The 19,426-nt window shown below is 34.9% G+C and overlaps 1 protein-coding gene across 2 annotated transcripts in view; it reads left to right on the top strand.

Annotated features, from left to right (window-relative positions):
- The window catches only part of LOC110022144 (26S proteasome non-ATPase regulatory subunit 8 homolog A-like), a 29,822-nt gene extending 12,280 nt beyond the window's left edge, over positions 1-17,542 (top strand). The window contains exons 3-6 of one of the 2 annotated variants that reach the window (XM_020720952.1): positions 10,483-10,585; positions 16,098-16,361; positions 16,445-16,556; positions 17,211-17,542. In XM_020720952.1, the coding sequence (XP_020576611.1) occupies positions 10,483-10,585; positions 16,098-16,361; positions 16,445-16,556; positions 17,211-17,306 (575 nt within the window). In that variant the 3' untranslated portion in view covers positions 17,307-17,542. Of the gene's footprint in view, positions 1-10,482; positions 10,586-16,097; positions 16,362-16,444; positions 16,557-17,165 lie in introns of both variants that reach the window. The other variant, XM_020720951.1, reaches the window with a different exon arrangement.
- The last annotated feature ends 1,884 nt before the right edge of the window (positions 17,543-19,426 follow it).

Raw genomic sequence — 19,426 nt, 5'->3', positions numbered from 1 at the left:
CTTCAAATTGGTGAGACACGGTTATAGTAATTATAAGGTTAGAACAATGGATAATATATTTTGATGATAAATGGTTTTTAATTTGTAGAATAAATTTAGTTTTCATGTGTAATTTTAGCTGTTGTGATATGACTGATTATTAGTCAATAATACTAAAAGATAAAATTAGGTAGAAGTAATATTTTAAATATTTTGGATTTAATAATATAAATGCATTTGTGCATATCAATGATATGAGGTAACGTCTAATACTAAGGCTAGGTGGTTAAAATAAAGAATTGTCTCACTAATATTATATGATAAAGATAATATCTTGGAGACTATATGGTAAATCTTTTAAAAATATAATTAAGTTTGCAATGTTCTATAATTTGGCAATAAAGAGGTCATTGATAGGTTGGTTGAGTGTAAAAAAAAAATTGAGAATGTAATATTAAATGTGTGGTAAAATTAGCAAATATAAATTAAAAAAATGGCTGTATTAGAAAGTTTGTGCGAGTATCATTTTTTGAAAATAAAATAGTAAAAATAGAGTTACATGGCTTGGTCATGTACAAATAAGGACACAAAATGTATAAGATGGGCTAATACTGTTAAAATATTGAGAAGAAGGTAAACTAAAGATAACTTAGATAAATGCTGTGCAAAACAAATTGCAAAATAAATTAACGCATAATCACTAACTAGAGGATGAATAAAGATCAATGAAGTCCCAAATAGTTGTAAAATGCAATGGTGGCTGCTGATGATGGATCCCTTTTTTTTTATTTGAGGCATAGTTTCACTTTTTGTATTTTTGCAAGCAACGGGGTTAAAACTATGATGATTATATTATGGTTTAGACCCTATGTGTTTTTTTGTAATTTTTGGACTAATTGCTGGGCAATCATATCCACTTAATATTTTTTCTAAGCTTTTATTCATTTAAGAGAACCCTGTCACTTCATCATCTGATGTCAAACAGAAAAAATAGAATTTCAAAGAAAATTCCTCTGGAATTGATATGGGACATTTTTGCCTGCCTGCTCAGTAAACTATTCCCAAGCGGCTTCAATTGATTTTCTTAAGTTAGGACATTGTATTTATTCTCAAGGTGGAAACCCCCTTATTCACATTTCCCATTATTTTTTTAGGAATGGAACTCTTTCAAACATCTATATTGTTAGTTTACAAGCCCGGAAGTGCAATCTCTACCTGGTGCCTTTCTAGTTGCATATGAAACCAAAAAATGTTTTTCATTTGTTATTTGGGGATCAGAAATTTTGTTTTGCTGAAAAGTGATGAAATTGGCCCTAACTCTGCATGAGTGGGGTTATATATTGAACTTGCAGAAATTTATTTATTTATTTATTTAAATTTTTAGAAATTTTTATTTCATGAAGCTTCTTTTTTCTAAACTAAGCATTCTCGAAGTGCAATAGTGTAATTTTGTTTTTAATCTACTATGGTGAAATGTTAGTTAGAATGATGGGCTTTAAATTCCAACTAGTTGGTACTATTATTATTGTTTTGATGTATGACATACTTCATGGGGTCAAATATGGGCTTCTTCTTGTTTAAGGCTTGTAATTTATTAGCCAATGCATATTTCTTTTGCATGTTGAAGCTGCTTCTTCTTTGTCTGTGCTGGTTTCAGTTTTAACTCTTTTGAGTTGAACTCATACTAGAAATGCTGATCTGTTTTCCCATTTTGTGGGTGCGGTTTTGGCTTAAACTGCATTCTTTTCTTTAGCCTTTATATTGGGTTTAGTTGGATTTGAGACAAGGAATTGGTTTGGTTCAAAGCTTATCTGTTGACTCTCTCTTTTACTGGGTTTAGTTGGACTGAAACTATGTTTTATTCCTTTTCTTTTCTTGTCCCACCTTGCTGGGCTCAGGTGTGCCTATTGTGGTTCCCTGTCTTGCCCTTCTTGCTAGGCTCGGGTGTGCCTGTTGCGGTTCCTTGTCTGCCCCCTATTGGACTCGGTTTGGTTGGAAGCTCCTCATATAATATTTTTCCTGAGATTTTTATTGGTAATCAAGTTTGTCATCCCAAAATTCATGATTTCATATCTACTTCTATAAGGGGATGTTTGAAATAAGCTGATCAATTCATTACTATGTCTTACTTGATGAAAATGGCTTCGATCTGGATGGTTTATGGTAGCTTGTCCTTTCACTCTCTTATGTGTATCAAAAGGGCATAATAATAATGCTGTGGCGACCTTCCTTTTGCCGTCCCTATCCATGAGCTTAAATGGTGGTGATCTCCTTCCTGCTGCCTTGACCGTGAGCCTTACCTTGTGTTTACTGCCATTGTGGTCTTCCTCTTGCCGCCCTTACCCGTGGGCTTATTATGTGGTGGCTTTCTCTTTCTTCGCCCTACCCGTGAGCTTAAATGTGTGGTGGCCTTCCTCCTGCTGCCCCTACTCGTGAGCCTTACCTTGTGATCTCTTCGTGAGATAAGTTGGGCTGGTGGCTGTCCCTCTCTGTTGCCCCTGATTATGAGCATTTATATGGTTTTATCTGGATAATTTCATGTTTATATGATATGAAAGGTTTCTTTTAATGAAGGTTGAAATTAAATGATTTTGATTTTGATCTGATTTTCTGGAAGGCTAGAAGGTTGGCCCCCTTATGGATTATTCTCCTTTATTTTGTGAAATATGAAAGGCTTTTATAGCTTTATTTTGGGAAATCATAAAGTTAATATGAAACAGATTCATGAAGGGTTTAAAAGCTTATAAAATTGTCATTTAAAAAAAATGTTCGGAGATTCAACATTAAAATTTGGATAACATAAATGCCACATTTCGGTTTAGGCTGGAGTGTGTAAGTACATATAGGTGTTGGAGCCGTAGATACAATTGTCACATTAGTTTTGGGCCCGTTTCGACCTGTTTGAAACAAAATTTAGAAAGAATACCCTTTTTGGGTTGATCTATTTATGAAATTTGAGAAAATGATATCCTCCTTGGATTGATTGAAGGATCTTGAGTCCTCTTTTTTAGGTCTTTTTGTCATAAGTTTTGAGGGCTGATTCACCCTTCACTTTTTCGATCTTTTGGGTGGATTAGTTCCTCCTCTCTCTCACCCTCTCACTCTCACCCCCATTTTGATTCTTTTTATTCCTTGCTTCTTGGTTCTGTTTTCGGTGCTTATGTCTGACATATAAGTGCCCATATATGGTCTTTTGCTATATATGAAACCATCAAGCAAGGTCGCAAGTAGGTCGGTTTTGTTTTTGGGGCTTAGGGCGATGATGATAAAGACACGTAAAGACACGACGGTGGTAGAGTAGAATGCTATTCCATCCTACGACATCAGAATCCAATCCTGAGACCTGATAAATTGTAGGATGATAGTATCATTCACCGACACAAGACTAGCGGGGGACCCTTACCTTCTTAGGTGGTTGACGGTTCTACGCCCAACGACGTAATCGACTCGTGGACAATCGTAATTAAAAAAAAATTGATAAGAACAGATACAATGTTTTTATAAAAAAATATTTTACTACAAAATTGATATAATTTCATTTTGTATGCCTGAAACCCATATGCATGCTAAAAATATAAATTTTAAATATATTACAACTTGATTGTCCACTTGTTAATTATCAGTACCGGGCTAAGGAGTACTCTCCTAAGTTAGGTTTAGAAGGACACTCTTCTAGTTGAGTGATGGACTCTATACATCCGGGTGATCAATAATAGCTTTCAACGTCCCTCGAGTACAAATATATTATATTTGAACCTAACCCTGACCCGAGTGCTTGCGGTCCCCTCTTTTCGGATTTTTTTCGTATATTTTATTAGAATTTTTGGGGAAAACACTCGTGGTCCCTTTTTTCGGGATCTTCCCGAGATTTTGATAATTTTCTTGGAATTGTCATTTGTCGATTTTTCCTGAGTTTTTCCGTCGTGAGTCATTTGTCGATTTTTCCCGAGTTTTCTGTCGTGTGTCATTTATCGATTTTCTCGAGTTTTTCAGAAAATGTTTCTTTTATTTATGTAGTAAATACTAGCTTGCTTAAAGGAGCAGCAGACCTCCTAGATATACATGTTTGATTTACATTACAATATTGATTTACATTACAATATTTTTACAATATTTTAATTCACAGCATGTTATACTGTTCTTCTTCTTTACTGCACATTCTACTGTTCTTTTCTTTTATACTGCATGCTTTATTATTCTGTTACACACTATACCTTAGTGTAGGAAAACCTAATGATCACATGTACCCCTTTAAACTAATATCAAACTCGAAAGTGCTACGAAGGGGAGCTTGGAGCGAACACCGTGGGTAACATGACGAGGACATACGGAGGAACCACTTCAAGATGAATCTGCAACATCAAAACAAATTCATATCACTAATCATTTTCTTTAGTTTAAATAACAACCCATAGGATTTTGAGGTGATTTGTCTAGCGTAGCGTAAACCCTCATATATTATCTTTAGGCTTTTGCACAACACTGTTGTGCAATTATAAGTCCTAACACTTTTAGGATTTCGAGGTTACCATGCGGTATGGTGTAAATCCTCGTGTCTTTCTAGGCCATCTGCATGATCAGATATCGTGCAAATGTAAGTCATAAATTTTAAAAAATTGCAGGATTAAATATTGACTAACATCATTTCAAAGACATAAAGCCAAACAATAGGATAGTTGAGAAATCACCAGGGTTTTTCCCTGGATCAGTGATATCACCTACTCTGCATTCCCTTGGATTCCTTAAAATAACTGTTTCTATTTGAGCCACTCCCGTTTGATTTTACTGTGTCCAATTTTGGGAACCTAAACTTTGAAATCTAGAAAGTAAAACCACTGATCTTAATCGAGAATCTTCTTAAGTGACCCCGATCATTTAATCATTTAAGATGTAATAAGATGTAATTAACTATATGGGCTTGTTTCTATAGGGAACTTGGAATCCAGGTAAAATAAACCATATCTAATCCTTATATTAGGTAGTGGAACTTGTTGGACTCATATAAAATATTTTGCAGACTAAACGGATGTCACAAATTCATTAGTTTAGGTAGTTGAGCCTACCACAAGTGATATTTTTATTCTTTGAGATAAGTGTATTACTTGTGGTATCGTGCTTAGTCACCCAAACTATCCAAAATGTGAGACTCGTTTGGTTTGGTCTCTGGTCTCATCTATTTTTAAATTAAAATGTTACTTTCAAAAATCATATTTACATCAAAACTATTTTCATATTTTACAAAAATCATTCATTTCTTTTTTAAAAAATAAATAACGGCCGACAACGATGTCATTTCAGAAAGAGACGTCGAAGGAGAAAAATATAGGGACCCGTCCCCGGGCTAATTTCAAGGGCCTCACAGATGCATAAGTTCAGGATAAAAGAGAAAAAAGATTATGTTCCGCTTTGATGAGAAATATGCCCCATACCACCGTTGCATGGAGCGCGCCCTTCAAATTCTTTTAGATCAGGAGTATACATAGAGTGAGGAATTAGAGGAGGACGTGATGGTTGTGGAGCATTTGTATTTGGATGTGGCAGATGTGTCCCTCAATTCGGTGGTGGGATTTACCCAGAATCACACCATGAATGTGAGAGGGTCGATTGGGGAACAACCGATTGTGGTGTTGATAGATAGCGCAACCACACATAACTTTATCTCAAATTATGTCGTAAAGAGGCTAGGGTTGGAGCTGGTGACTACAAGGAGCTTCGACGTCAAGGACAGGGAAGTTGAATAAAAGTAGGGGAACTTGGAAGGGGTTGGTTTTGACACTGCATGACCTACGGGTGATGGGGGACTTCCTTCCTCTAGATTTGGGTACAAATGTAATTTTGGGGATGAAGTGACTGCGAATTCTTGGGGTGACGAAGGTGGATTGGAAGTCCCTGACGATGGAGTTCCAAGTGGAGGGTAGGAAGGTGTTGTTGAGAGGAGATGTTAGTTTATGAAAAATTGTTGTGTTGCTCAAATCCATGGTTAAGCCGATTCGAGGAGTAGGACTGGGCTACTTGATGGAGTTGCAGAGCATTGAAGAGATTCAAGATTCATAGTAGGCAGAGTTTCTTGAAGGAGTCCAACAAGTTTACTGATATATTCCAAAAACCAAGCAGGTTACCTCTCTCGAGGGAGCACGAGCACGCTATTAAATTAAAGGGTGGTGTTTCCCCCATCATTGTCAGGCCATACAATTACCCTAGATTCAGAAGGATGAGATAGAGAAGTTGATTCGAGAGATGCTCGAGGTTGGGATTATCAGGCCTAGTGTGAGCCGTTTCTCCAGTTCAGTCCAGTTTTGTTGGTGAAGAAAGAAGATGGACGTTGTAGATTCTGCGTGGACTACTGGGCTTTGAACAAGGAGACAGTGTTGGGCAAGTTTCCTATTCCTATGATTGATGAGTTACTGGATGAACTTTATGAGAGTTATTTTTTCAAAAATTGATCTTAAATTGGGATACCACCAGATCATGATGAATCTAACGAATGTGTACAAGACAACGTTCATGACACAACAATGACATTATGAGTTCTTAGTGATGCCGTTTGGACTCCAACGCTCCGACGACATTTCAGTCCCCTTATGAATAGGTTTTTTCAACTTTATCTCCGAAAATTTATTTTGATCTTCTTTAATGACATTCTGATATATCGTCGTACAAAGACTGAGCATGTGGGGCACCTAAGGATAGTCTTGGAGACGTTGATGGAGCACTAGTTGTATGACAACTTGAAGAAATCTTCCTTTGCACAGTTATAGGTGGAGTACCTAGGACATGTGGTGAGCAAAATGAGGTCAACAGTGGATCAATCCAAGATATAGACTATGGTGGCTTAACCCTTACCAAGGAGTTTGAAGGAGTTGAGGATTCTTTGGTCTGACTGGTTACTACCAAAAGTTCGTGAGAGGATATTGCACGATGGCATGATCACTGACAAAATAATTAAAGAAAGACTGTTTTAAATGGAGGGAAGCAACAACACAGACATTTGAACATCTGAAGAAAATCATGACCAGTATCCCAACACTAGCACTTCTAGATTTCTGTAAATCATTTGTGGTGGAAACAAATGTGTCAGGGTACGAGTTCGGAGCAGTGCTCATGTAGGACCAACGGTCGATTGCCTACTTCAGATAGGTTCTTACGGCCAGAGGGAGGCTAAAGTCAGTATATGAACGGGAATTGTTGATGATTGCCTTGGCCATTCAGAAGTGACGGCTCTATCTGTTGGGATGATATTTTTTGGTCAATACAAATTAGAGGAATCTAATGTATCTTCTAGAGCACCTGATGGTGACTGAGATGGCTATCCAAGCTACTGAGATATGGCTTCGAAATTCAGTATCGTCCAAGATTGGAGAACAGGACAACCGATGCACTCTCGAGAAAGGTGGAGGAACCCCAACTAATGGCCCTATCAGTACCCTTGGTCCTAGAGTGGGAAGCTTTGAGACAGGAGAGCGAACATGATGAGGAGCTAAGGAAGATAAGGGTCGAGCTACTACATGATTCGAATATTCATCGAGGATATGTATTAAGGATGCAGTAGCTGCTCCACCATGGGGAATTCGTGCTACCCAAGGCATCAAAATATATTCCCAGATTGTTACAGGATTTTCATGGCAGTGCGATCGGGGGATACTCGGGGGTGCAAAAGACCTCCAGTCATTATTGGGTGGGGATGTGCAGATACGTGAATGACATTGTGGCAAAATGCGATGTGTGTTAGCGGCACAAGTACTTGACCACGACACCGGAAGGGTTACTAAAATCGTTAGCATTACGAGGGAAGGTTTGGGAAGAAGTGACGATGAATTTTATCGAGGGGTTGCCATGGTCAGAAGGTTCACAATGATCATGGTGGTCGTGGATCGTCCGAGTAAGTATGCACATTTTATTCCCTTAACGACATCCCTACACTGCGGTCTCATTCGCGATAGTGTTTATCCGAGAAGCGGTCCTTTTGCACGAAATGCCAGAATCGATTGTATCAGATAGAGACAAGGTGTTCCTCAGCCACTTTTGGAAGGAGCTATTCAGGTTGCAAGGGATAGTCCTTAAAAGAAGCACCCGCATCATACCCAGACCGATGGACATATGGAGGTGGTTAACTGAGTGTGGAGACATACCTACATTATTTTGTATCCGATACACCGAAGCTATTGACCAAGTAAATTGCGTGGGCCGAATATTGATATAACACTTTATACCATACCGCAACACAGACCACACCTTTTAAGACATTGTATGGGCGAGATCCACTTCACTTGATACATTACGAGCATAACGCCATAGCGGTATCCAGTGTCGATCAATATTTAGAGAAAGGAACATGATACTAGCAAAGCTCAAGGAACATTTACTGAGAGCTCAAAAGGAAAGCAAATGAGCACATGAGAGAGGTGCAATTTGAATCAGAGGACATGGTATACTTGAAACTGAGGCCCTACCGATAGAAGACATTGGCCATGAGGAAAAACGAGAAACTTTCATCACGATACTTTGGACCTTGTGAGGTTATGACACACATCGGTACGCTAGCTTACCGTTTGAGGTTACCACCATCCTCCGCTCTACACCCGGTTTTCCATGTATCACAGCTGAGACGTGCGATTGAAGATCATACACCCTCGTCTACACTACCTCCGACGCTGACAAAGGACTTGGAGGTGATTCTGGAGCCTCAAGAAATCGAAGGAGGGCGCCGAGGAGTAGGGGGAGCAAAGGAGTGTAAAGGACAGACTATGAAGCAATGTGGAAGCCTTACAAGGTGATCTACAAGCAGTTTCCATCCTTCCAACTTGAGGAAATGACACTTCTCTGGGAGGGGAGTATTGTTAACGCCCGTAACAAGACCGGTCCCCCCTGGACTGGTAAAATGCCACCCAACCGACCTGCCACAACGACAGGCGGGTTGGTCCTTTTTGTGAGAAGGGGCGAGGTGGCCACTTGCTGCTGTAGAAGAAGGCATGGAGCAGGTGGGGTCCATGAGGGCCTTAATCCCATACTCGAGGAGAAGTTAAAAATGTTTGGAGGGAAAGTTGGAAATGTTGTGGGAGGATTCTATTAAGGGGAGAAGTTAGGGTTTGTTCCTTTTTATGCACGTTTTTGTTGGCTGCTGTGCTCTTTTCTTTTTGTGGTGTTCCTCACGACGTCTAGGGTTGTGGGAGAGACGATCTACCTCTCGAAAAGTATATCATCATCGTATTTTACTTATTTTCATTTGTTTTTTTATAAGAGCAGCTCTCATTTGAGTTTTTCCATCTATCTATTGCCGTTTCGTCGTTGTTGCTTGCTGATTTTTGGTTCCGGCGCATATCACTTTCATATTGCTTCTCTTTTCCTATCCAATATTACGGAGGGCTAGAGCCTTTTATTTGCTTACCTTTCATGTTAGTGAACAACTATATCTTTTTCATTTTTGAAGTTACTGGCCTGCCTGGATTAATTATACTTTATTAAGAATTGAATAAGTAACCAAAAAGGATGATTTTTCATTATGTGAAGTCAAAAACAACAACAACAAGCTTTTAGCCCGAAAAAGATGATCTTTCATGATGTTAAGTCAACAACAATAACGACCACGGCGACCCATGATGTGAAGTCATTGAATTTAATTTTGATGCTGCTTAGCACAGCCTCATTTAAATCAACCGGTATTGCTCCACGAGCCAGTCTACTATCTGCTCTTTTTTAAGCTTTCAAACAGTGCCTTTATTGCAATGCCAGTTGGTGGAGCAATTTCTACATCAGAATCTATTAAGAACTTTACGTTACAAGTAACAAATCCAAGTTCTCAAACGACTTATTGTCATTGGAGTAGCCGTTCTCTTCAGGGATTTTCAACTATTAAAGAAACTATCCTCCCTCTGATCCCACATAAGTTTTTTTTTTTCCATTTCTTGTGATCTCTTTCTCCATGAGGTTTGCTGTTATCCAGAAACTTTTTCATTTATTCGTTAATGTATAAAATCTTTAATTTTTTGACATGTCCAATCCAAGCACTTTGTTTGTTTTATTTCCAAAAGTTTCTTTAATGGCCTTGCCTTTGTTGACTATATCATAAAATAGTAGAAAAAATTAATCCATTGGTTTTTGGGCAAATGATTTAAATAACTACTTACCTATCTGGTCGTCACTGTTGATTTTTTGTTAATTTCTGCAATTGAATCTTAGTGTTCACCTTCATTTGATAGAACAACAATCTATGATTGACATTTGGAATAAGGAATATTTTGGTGGAACAATAGCTACTTTTTCTTACAAAAACATACATTTGGTTATGTTTATCATTTTCATGACAATTTTTCATGGAATTATTGGAATACTGGATTATTAAACTGCTAGCAGCATACTTATTCTTATGCGCTCATAACAAATATATTTATCGAAAAGCAAATGTTTGGTAGAATTTTGTACATCCTATCCAATTTCAGCGTTCCTTTGTTAATCAGTCGATGGTAATATCCATAACTTATTCTTGTTTTTTACTGAATTTTTCAGGGGAGATATATGAACATGCTGTTGTTTTGAGTGTCAAGACTGAAGACCAGGATGCCTTTGAGAGGGATTTCTTTCAATTAAAACCTTTTTATACTGATACATGGTGAGGTTTCCTGCTTTTTATTTGACTGTTATAAACATTTCTAAGCAGGGGTATTTACATACTTGCCACCCAATTCCTATGTTTTTATATGTATGAAAAAAGTAAAGTTTAGGTGTTAGATATGTAAATACATGGGAATTGAGTGGTATGTATGTAAATCTTCCTTCTAAGAATTGCTTGCTTGAAGCCAATTTCAACTTTGATGGGTCTAGACCTTTTAGGTATCTTGAATTGGCTACTAATTCTGCTATATAGCTCCTTAAAAATCTATTGGTGTTTTTTTTTATGAATTTAGATTTATTTTTTTAAACTGAATTATGATAAAAAACATTATTTGATTTCTTTCTACTGTTTAGGCAAGAAATCTTAAATATTAATGATTTTACATCATTAATAGTTACCTAATGACCAGTATGAGAAACTAGGAGCAAAACCCTAATGTCACAACCCCAGCTGGAAGTTTGAATTACCAAGGAGAAACATTTTCTTTAATAATCTTTTTTTTTACATAAATTGAAGTCCTCCAAAATATAGAAGAGTCATTCTATATGACAACATAATCTTTAGGATCCATCTACGCGAAAGAAGTTTTCCTTAAAAAAAAGTTTACAATTGGAGATATGAATTAATCTACTAGGTAAAATGTCTTTATATTATAATAATTCACATTTTTGTGATATTTTATAAAGTAGTAAATTTACAATTTTATAAAAAATCATAAACAAATTAGTAAAACGAGAAAATAAATAAGATATTTTTATTGTTATTTTTTATTTTTTTCATATAAAACTCCATCAGTGAAATTCTTTGTCTACATGAGTTTTAAAAATACACATTTCATAACCTTTTTCAATACCTGCCAAGAAATTAGACAATCATTTTCATTTTCATTTCTTTTTTATGTGCATGGATATGTTGTTTCCCTAGTTTGGACCATATAAGGGTGACTCCACCTTTAAGTATGCATATGCTCACCCACATTATATCTATTTATTTATTTAATATTTGCTTTAACTAATTTTAATGGAAAAATATAACATTTATATTTTAAAAGAAAATACTAAAAACAGTAAAAATATTTGCAAATGATTTTATAAATAAAAATAATTATTATAAAATAGAAATATGTTCACCCACCCGCTCAGTAGAATCGGTTGCCCTTTCTTTGGTGCACCTAATAGTAATAAATTGCATTTAATTAACTTTTATTTTCTTTTAATTTTGAATTATTTAGAATTTTTTTACTCATTTTCTTGCCTATCAATTTCAACCTCAATATCATATCTGTTGTTTTGACTGATAAATTCATATATATTTATAGAATATATATATATATATATATAGATGGACATTTAAATTACTTTTTCTCCTCTTAAGTTCCCAATTAAGTACTTTAACAACACCTCTTAATGTGAAGTTATTTCATTCGTTGATAGTAATACATATAATAATAATAATAATAATAAATAATCAATTTAACTTTCAATTTTTTGTTAAAGCTCCTAAAATTTCCTTTTTTATGCTTGAGCTTATAAATAAACCTAAGGTTCTTAAAGTTTACTTAAATTTTCACCTAATCAAATTAGCACTTACAGAATAAACATTTACCATTGTACAAAGATTCTTAGCTGCGAATTTGCTCTTAAATTTCTATTTTAGCCCCCTTATCAAATTCTAAAATAATTTCAGCTACAATTTCAGGAATTAAATGTTAAATTTTTCTTGATTTCAATCCAATTTATCTAGCAATAATTTTTTCTGGTAGAGTAAGAAGGAAATAATTAGAAACCAAATTTCGGGCTTCAAATTTCTTACATAAGGCTATAAAACTTCTGAAGTTCCTCGCTGCTTTGCCCTTTTTTTGTGCTTGGAGTACACATGACTTGCTTGAGCTTTTCTCAAGTTCGGAAAGCTATGCAAGTCTGGCTTCTCCCCTATCTTCCTTTTCAAGTTAGGTCACCTGCACGTCCAGTCTCCTCTCCCTTTTCCGCGCCATTTCTTTTTTCTTCCTACTCTAGCTTGCTGTCTTGCTTGCACAATCGAAGGAAACACAGCTCGGTCCCTCTTTTCCTCACTTCGACTGGCTCTCTCACTCACGCACTCTCAGCTTGGCTCACCGTCGCTCTCATTGTCTTGTGTGTGAAATGGAGTTACCCCATATGGTACTAGCTAGGGAACAATGTATCCGTGCTTGTAAAAAGAAAATATAAATGAAATTGATTGCTTACTTTTTTAATGGATTTTGAAAAATGTTATGTAAGTTGTATTTTTAGTATACCTACAGACGGTGACTCTCATTGACAAATATTTTATATGAAACAAATGATAATATTATCTTATTTATTTTCTCCTTTCACTGTTTTGTCTATAGCTTTTTATAAAACTCTAAATTTATTATTTTACTTTATAAAATGTCATAAAATATGCATTTTATAATTTGGAGATATTTTACTCGTTAAGTTGATTATCTCATGCCTCTAGTTGCTAAAATTTTCAATGAAATCTTATTTAGAGTAGATGGATTTTAGAGATTATGTTCATAGACGTCGAGGAGCCCAAGGAGATATGCACAACAATTTACTTTTTATATTTCCACGAGATCTAAATGCATTTTTTAAATTTAAGTTTGTTTATAGAAGGAATCTTTTATATTTTGAATGATTTATTTATAGTATTTTTTCCATTCGACTGTCCGTTTCTATGTTGATATTCCAAGTTCTTAGACCAGGTTGTGACAATACTAGTATCAGAGTCCAAGTATAAGATCGGTAGGAAGATGATCTTACTAAAAGAATCATTAGCAAAATCATTAATTATCATTAAGGAAGTTAAATAATAAATCTAATATTCATTATAATAATTGTGGAATTTTGATATATCTTGGCAATAAAAATTAATTAAGAGGATACAAATGGGAATACTAGAGAGACGAGAGCTGTTGAACAACAGAAGTTGGCGCCACTAGCACTTGCTAATACCCCATACAATAGTGCTAGTGTCTTTATGAATGTGTTTACTTTGATGATGGCTACAGTGACACGATTGATTCAGGGTTTTCGTGCCCAAATCGACGATAGTAGGGCAATGCCAATGGATGAGTATTTTAAACTTTTCTAGAATTTGAGATCGACACCCTTTTGAGGAACAAACGATAGTAGGGCAATGCCAATGGATGATAGGGCAATGCCAATGGATGAGTATTTTAAACTTATCTAGAATTTGAGATCGACACCCTTTTGAGGAACAAGAGAGCCAATGGAGACTGATAACTGACTGTTACGGATCGAAAAGATTATTGACAATATATCTTGTCCACAGAGGAGGAGGGTTACATTGACGACCTTCACTTTTGAGGGAGAAATAGAGAGTTGATGGCAAGAGCAACTACAAGAAAGGTTTGGTGGACGATTTAGCAGCTTGATTCAGTGAGAAAATTTTGTGAAAATCTTTTGTGACTAGTTTGCTCCTCTCTCAGCTAGGAGGCAGATGCAAGACAGATTCATTAGGTTGGTGCAAGGTGACCGCTACATCATGCGGTATGAGATTGAGTTTATGTTGCTTTTCCAATATGCACCACAACTAATCCTTAATACAAAATGAAAGTATCATTGCATCTTTTCTGGATTGAAAGATGTGATTAGAGAGTCTTTAGTCCCTTTGGGCATTGATGATTACTTGGTCTTGGTGGAGAGAGTGAGCATGATAGAGATTGATTTGCTGGTTATGCAGAGATGTAAAGATTTTTTGAGAAAGATAGTGGCACCATGATTTAATTTCTTGTGCGCGGTGTAGGAAAGCTCGAACAACACCTGTCACATACTTGTTATGCGTAGGTAATTAGAATTTTTTAACTTCATTAGGTGGTGCAAGGTTACCGCTCCATCATGCAGTATGAGGCTGAGTTCACGTTGCTTTTAAGATATACCGCAGTTAATCCTTAACGTGGAAGAAAAGTGTCACCGCTTCTTATCTGAATTGAGATTGTAACAAAGATGCTCATTTTTTTGCTAGGCTCGCTTTGGATAGGTCTTTCTTTTGGGACGCTCACACTTGTGACTCTAATTTTTTGAGCGTGGTTGAGGATGTTGCCAACCATGCTGATTCTTTTGTACCTTTGATTTTACTTTAATGCAAATGCACACTCTTCACGGATTGAAAGATGTGATCAGATAGTCTTTAATCCTTTTAGTCATTGATGATTATTTAGTATTGGTGTAGCAAGCGAGGATAGAGATTGATCTGTTGGTTAGACAGAGACAGAGAGATTTTTAGAAAAAGAAAGGACTGAGAATCCTTGTTTTATTTTCTCGGGGGGGCGGTGTAGGAATGTTCGAACGACACCTGCCGCGTAGTTGTCATGTGTAGGTAATTAGAGTTTTCTTAACTTAATGACTAAGTAAAAGATTATTATTATTACACCTAATCACTAGGGATGATTAAAAAAAAAAAAACGAAAAAGTGTTAGCACAAGTCTAGTGAGAAAAGCGCAAAGTAAGTTATTACTGAGTATGCTCTTTTGGACAGACTTTTAGTTTTGCTGTTTTTGAGTTGAGGATAACATTTCATATGCCATATGACTTTGAATTATTTCTTAGTTTCGGCTCTTTGCCTTAACACCATCAATATCATCTACTTATTTCTGGCTTATTTGTACTACATTTTTAAAGAAGTCAAGGCGGTTTTAGAAATGTGCCTTACCGCAAATGATGCTCATAAAATTTAGTAGGATCTTTGTGGGAATTATAAATTTCCTAAGGTGCTAATTTTCCATTCTCGTGAATCTGAAATGTTAATTGATTGATCTTGTTATTTGATCGAATTTCTTTTGTTGCCATTTTTAATTGCATATTTGTATATTTTTGTGCGCATGAGCATCATAAGGCACTGGTTTTAGTTAAAATAATTAGAGTATAAGCAAATAAATTTGAGTTAAAACTTGAAGGTTATATTATATTCATAAAATTAGTTATTGAATAAAAATGGTCACATGATTTATCTAAAATCAAATGATATGATAGTTAATTATCAACAATAAAATTGCTTTGTATGTTATGTTTCAATCGATCCTGTTTTGCAGCTCTCTAGTTTCATTGGTATACTGTTCTCATTTCCTCATTTTCCTTGACATACCTTATCTTGGGCCTTAATTCTCCAATGCTCCTCATGCGAACATTAATAATTGTATCCTTCAGTATTTTCTTTTTAGAAGATAAAAGGAAAATTTACATGCATACCACACAATCCTTGCGTATTTACTTGTCTAACACCCAAAGTTTGATGTTTACGCTTAGAACATATTCATATCATAAACCCATGCATGAAAAATATATTTCACTTTTATAAAGACAGTGACGAAAGTATTTTTGATATGATATTAAAAATTTGAGTGACAATAAATGTAAAAATAAAGTTTGGATGTTAGATAGTTAAATACATAAGAATTATGTGGTATGTATGTAAATCTTCCAAACTAACAATAGCTCGTCTGATAATCTTCATACGTTCTTTACAGCGGTCTCATTCCGCCTTCACCACAGGAATACCCTATTTTGGGTCTTAATCTCTTGAGGCTCCTGGTCCAAAACAGAATAGCTGAATTCCATACAGAGTTGGAGCTTCTCCCACCAAATGCTCTGGAGAATCCTTGTATCAAACATGCTGTTGAGCTGGAACAGTCTTTCATGGAAGGTGCTTACAACAGTGTTTTAATCGCCAGGCAGACTGTGCCCCATGAAACTTACGTTTATTTCATGGATCTTCTTGCAAAAACTGTCAGGTAAGGAAGGGGTGGGTTTATCAGATTGCGTTGCAAAACTCTTTAAAAATTATTTCATGTCAAAAATTTACTTGATTTTACAGAGAAGAGATTGCCGGTTGCAGTGAAAAAGCTTATGAGTCCCTGTCAGTTGCTGATGCAAAGAAAATTCTGATGTTTTCTTCTGATGAGGAACTTTCTACTTATATCGAAGAGGTTTTTTATTATTTGTTTTCAGTGTTTCATTATTTAATTACTCACATTATAAAAAAATAGAAGAAAAAAAAAACCTAGGGGCACTTGCAGGCATGCCACAGAAGTCTTATTATTATTATTTTTTATATATTTACATGCATGTGACTCAAACCTTTAGTATTATATAAAAAATACCACAATTACTAAACTTTATAAGGTAAAATTATCTTGTCATGCATAGGTTTATGACACCAATATGGTATGACTGTAAATATCAAACTTTAGGTGTTGAATATGTAAATACATTAAGAACTATGGCATGTATGTAAATCTGCTTGAAAGCTGATGTCTTGCATTTGGCATAATCAGTCAAAAGTCTTAAGTTTATCTTCTCACTTCCATGCGTTTTAATCCTTCCATTTTTGTAAATATCAAACTATAGGTGTTGAATATGTAAATACATTAAGAACTGTGGCATGTATGTAAATCTTCTTGAAAACTGATGTCTTGCATTTGGCATAATCAGTCAAAAGACTTAAGTTTGTCTTCTCACTTCCATGCGTTTTAATCCTTCCATTTTGTATATTCACGAACTGTAATTCTTTCTTTATTTATTTATTGGGCTTTTAGGAGCATCCTGAATGGGAAATCAAGAATGGAGTTGTTTTCTTTCAGAAAGCTAAAGAGTCGCAACCTTGCAAGGAGATACCATCCCTGCAACTAATCAACCAGACATTAAGCTATGCAAGAGAGCTGGAGCGTATTGTTTGAGAAGCTTCTTTTGCTATTCTAGACCTTCATGATAACATAATTTGGGTTTTTGCTGACTTTCTGAGATGCCAGAATGGAGAGATCTATTTGGCTCGATTATTTTCTTCGCAGGTGGTTTCTTAATTTATTTCATTTTATTTTATTTGAATCAAGAAAACAATTTGGTTGTGACAGAAAAAAATGTTCTATTTTTTTGGGATAATTATATGGATGAAAGAGGATGCAAATGAAATTCATGGGTTGAGAATATACTTGCTTGGTGAAATTCAAATGAAATTTATTAAAATTTAGGATCTTTTTAGGGTGGTTATAAATTTTTTTTTTGTAAATATATTTATAATATTATGATGTGAAAAATAATTTCTTAGAAGTTTCAGTAAAAAACTATAAATATTTATTTGTGTTTTAAAATTAAGACATCTTTTTTTTTTCCAGTGATTTTATTGTAATAAATTTGATTGTAAATCTTTTAAATAGAATTGTGGTGATCTAAAATGCAATACATGCAGGGAATTTATTAGGTTTTTTTTTTCATGATTGTGTCAAATTGTTAGTCAATCCTTGATGCAGGCTCATATTGATTTGCTGATTGCACACTAAACGGGATAGGATGTCACACTCCGGGCCAAAAGATTGTACAACCCGACAGTGCTGGGCGTGGGGAAATGATTTGAACCTGTTTTGTATTTTTTAAAGAAAATAAATAAAAGAAAAAATATAACTTTTATTAATATTGAAAAGTTTAAAGATATAACTGGATTGAAAACAGAAACTAGTTGAATCAAAATGGAAAAGCAAACATTGAATAACCACCCGGGCTTAATAAAAATGCAATAGCTAGAACAAATATTAAGGAAAATATCAAAACTCGAAAATTAAAACTAAAAAGCAATCTCTTGTGGAGACAGTCATATTGGTGACTGAATGGAATATGTTTTTCAAAAATTAAGAATAAATTTGACAAATTAAGTAAATAAAAACTATCTATTAAAACATAAATGATGAGAGAGTAAGACATGCAGTATAGACAAGAAGAAAAAATCACTATGCGTATGTAATAATTTAAGACAAATAAGAGGGGTAATGAAAATTATGCATCCCTTATGAAAACTTGCAAGCATTTTCCATCTAGTTTCTTATTATTATGTTTTCATTTAGATTTATATAATCGATTTTAATAGACACCTTGAAACTGGAAAGTCAAGTACCAACCCAAAAAAATCTGGCTATTTTCAATTGAGTCGTCAATTTGTGAGCCCGTCGGCCTGGCTAGTCAAAATTCAAAAGAGGGGAAGGAAGCGAGGTTGCAGAATGAGATCAGTTGGGCCTTACCTCCTCTCTTATAGATCCATGTTACTCATCGAAACAGGAAGGCGGTAAGAAGAGGAAGCAAGAAGGGGCGACAAGAAGAGAAAAAAGAAAGTTAAAGATTCAGAGGAAAGTCACAAGTAGAGATGAAAATGAAAGAAAGAAAAATCATATAGAACAATAAAAGGTAAGACAAATCCGGTTCTTATATACGGATGTAAAAAAAAAAAAAATTGTCGGAATTTAGCTAATAGAATCTTAAAAAGTTTTTATAAAAATAATGGTGGCATGCTCCCATACGTTTGTTTCTCTTTCAAATGTTTGAATGACATGCAAAGTAGTCAATTAAATTAAAATTTAAATCATTTTTAGTAAAAAAAATATCACATGCATATACAAAGGGAGGAAACAATCGTTTATACATATAACATTATACTATCTTGCACATTTCGAAAGATCTAAAGGCACACACTTTGCGCAATACTGCATTTCCCCAATAATAAGAATAGAAGCCTATTTTTTAATATCATAAATTTAAATCACAAGTTTTAATTTGTTAATCACTATTCTAAAAAATACTTATTTTAAGACTTACAAAAATAAAAAAAAATATGTTTAAAACAGCTTTCATAATCATATTATATTATTACTATTATAGAAACATTTAAACTGAGCTCATGCTAAATAAAATCAATTAAATTTGAGCATAAGAAATCATTGACTCAAGCTTTTTTTACAGCAGATTTATACTTCAAACACATTCAATGAAGAAGCCTAAGCAAATTTTAAAGCTTCGTGGCCTCAACACTCTA

Source organism: Phalaenopsis equestris, unplaced genomic scaffold (assembly GCF_001263595.1).
Source record: "Phalaenopsis equestris unplaced genomic scaffold, ASM126359v1 Scaffold000174, whole genome shotgun sequence".
In the NCBI taxonomy this organism is placed as follows: Eukaryota; Viridiplantae; Streptophyta; class Magnoliopsida; order Asparagales; family Orchidaceae; genus Phalaenopsis; species Phalaenopsis equestris.
This window is presented reverse-complemented; position numbering and strand designations above follow the sequence as displayed.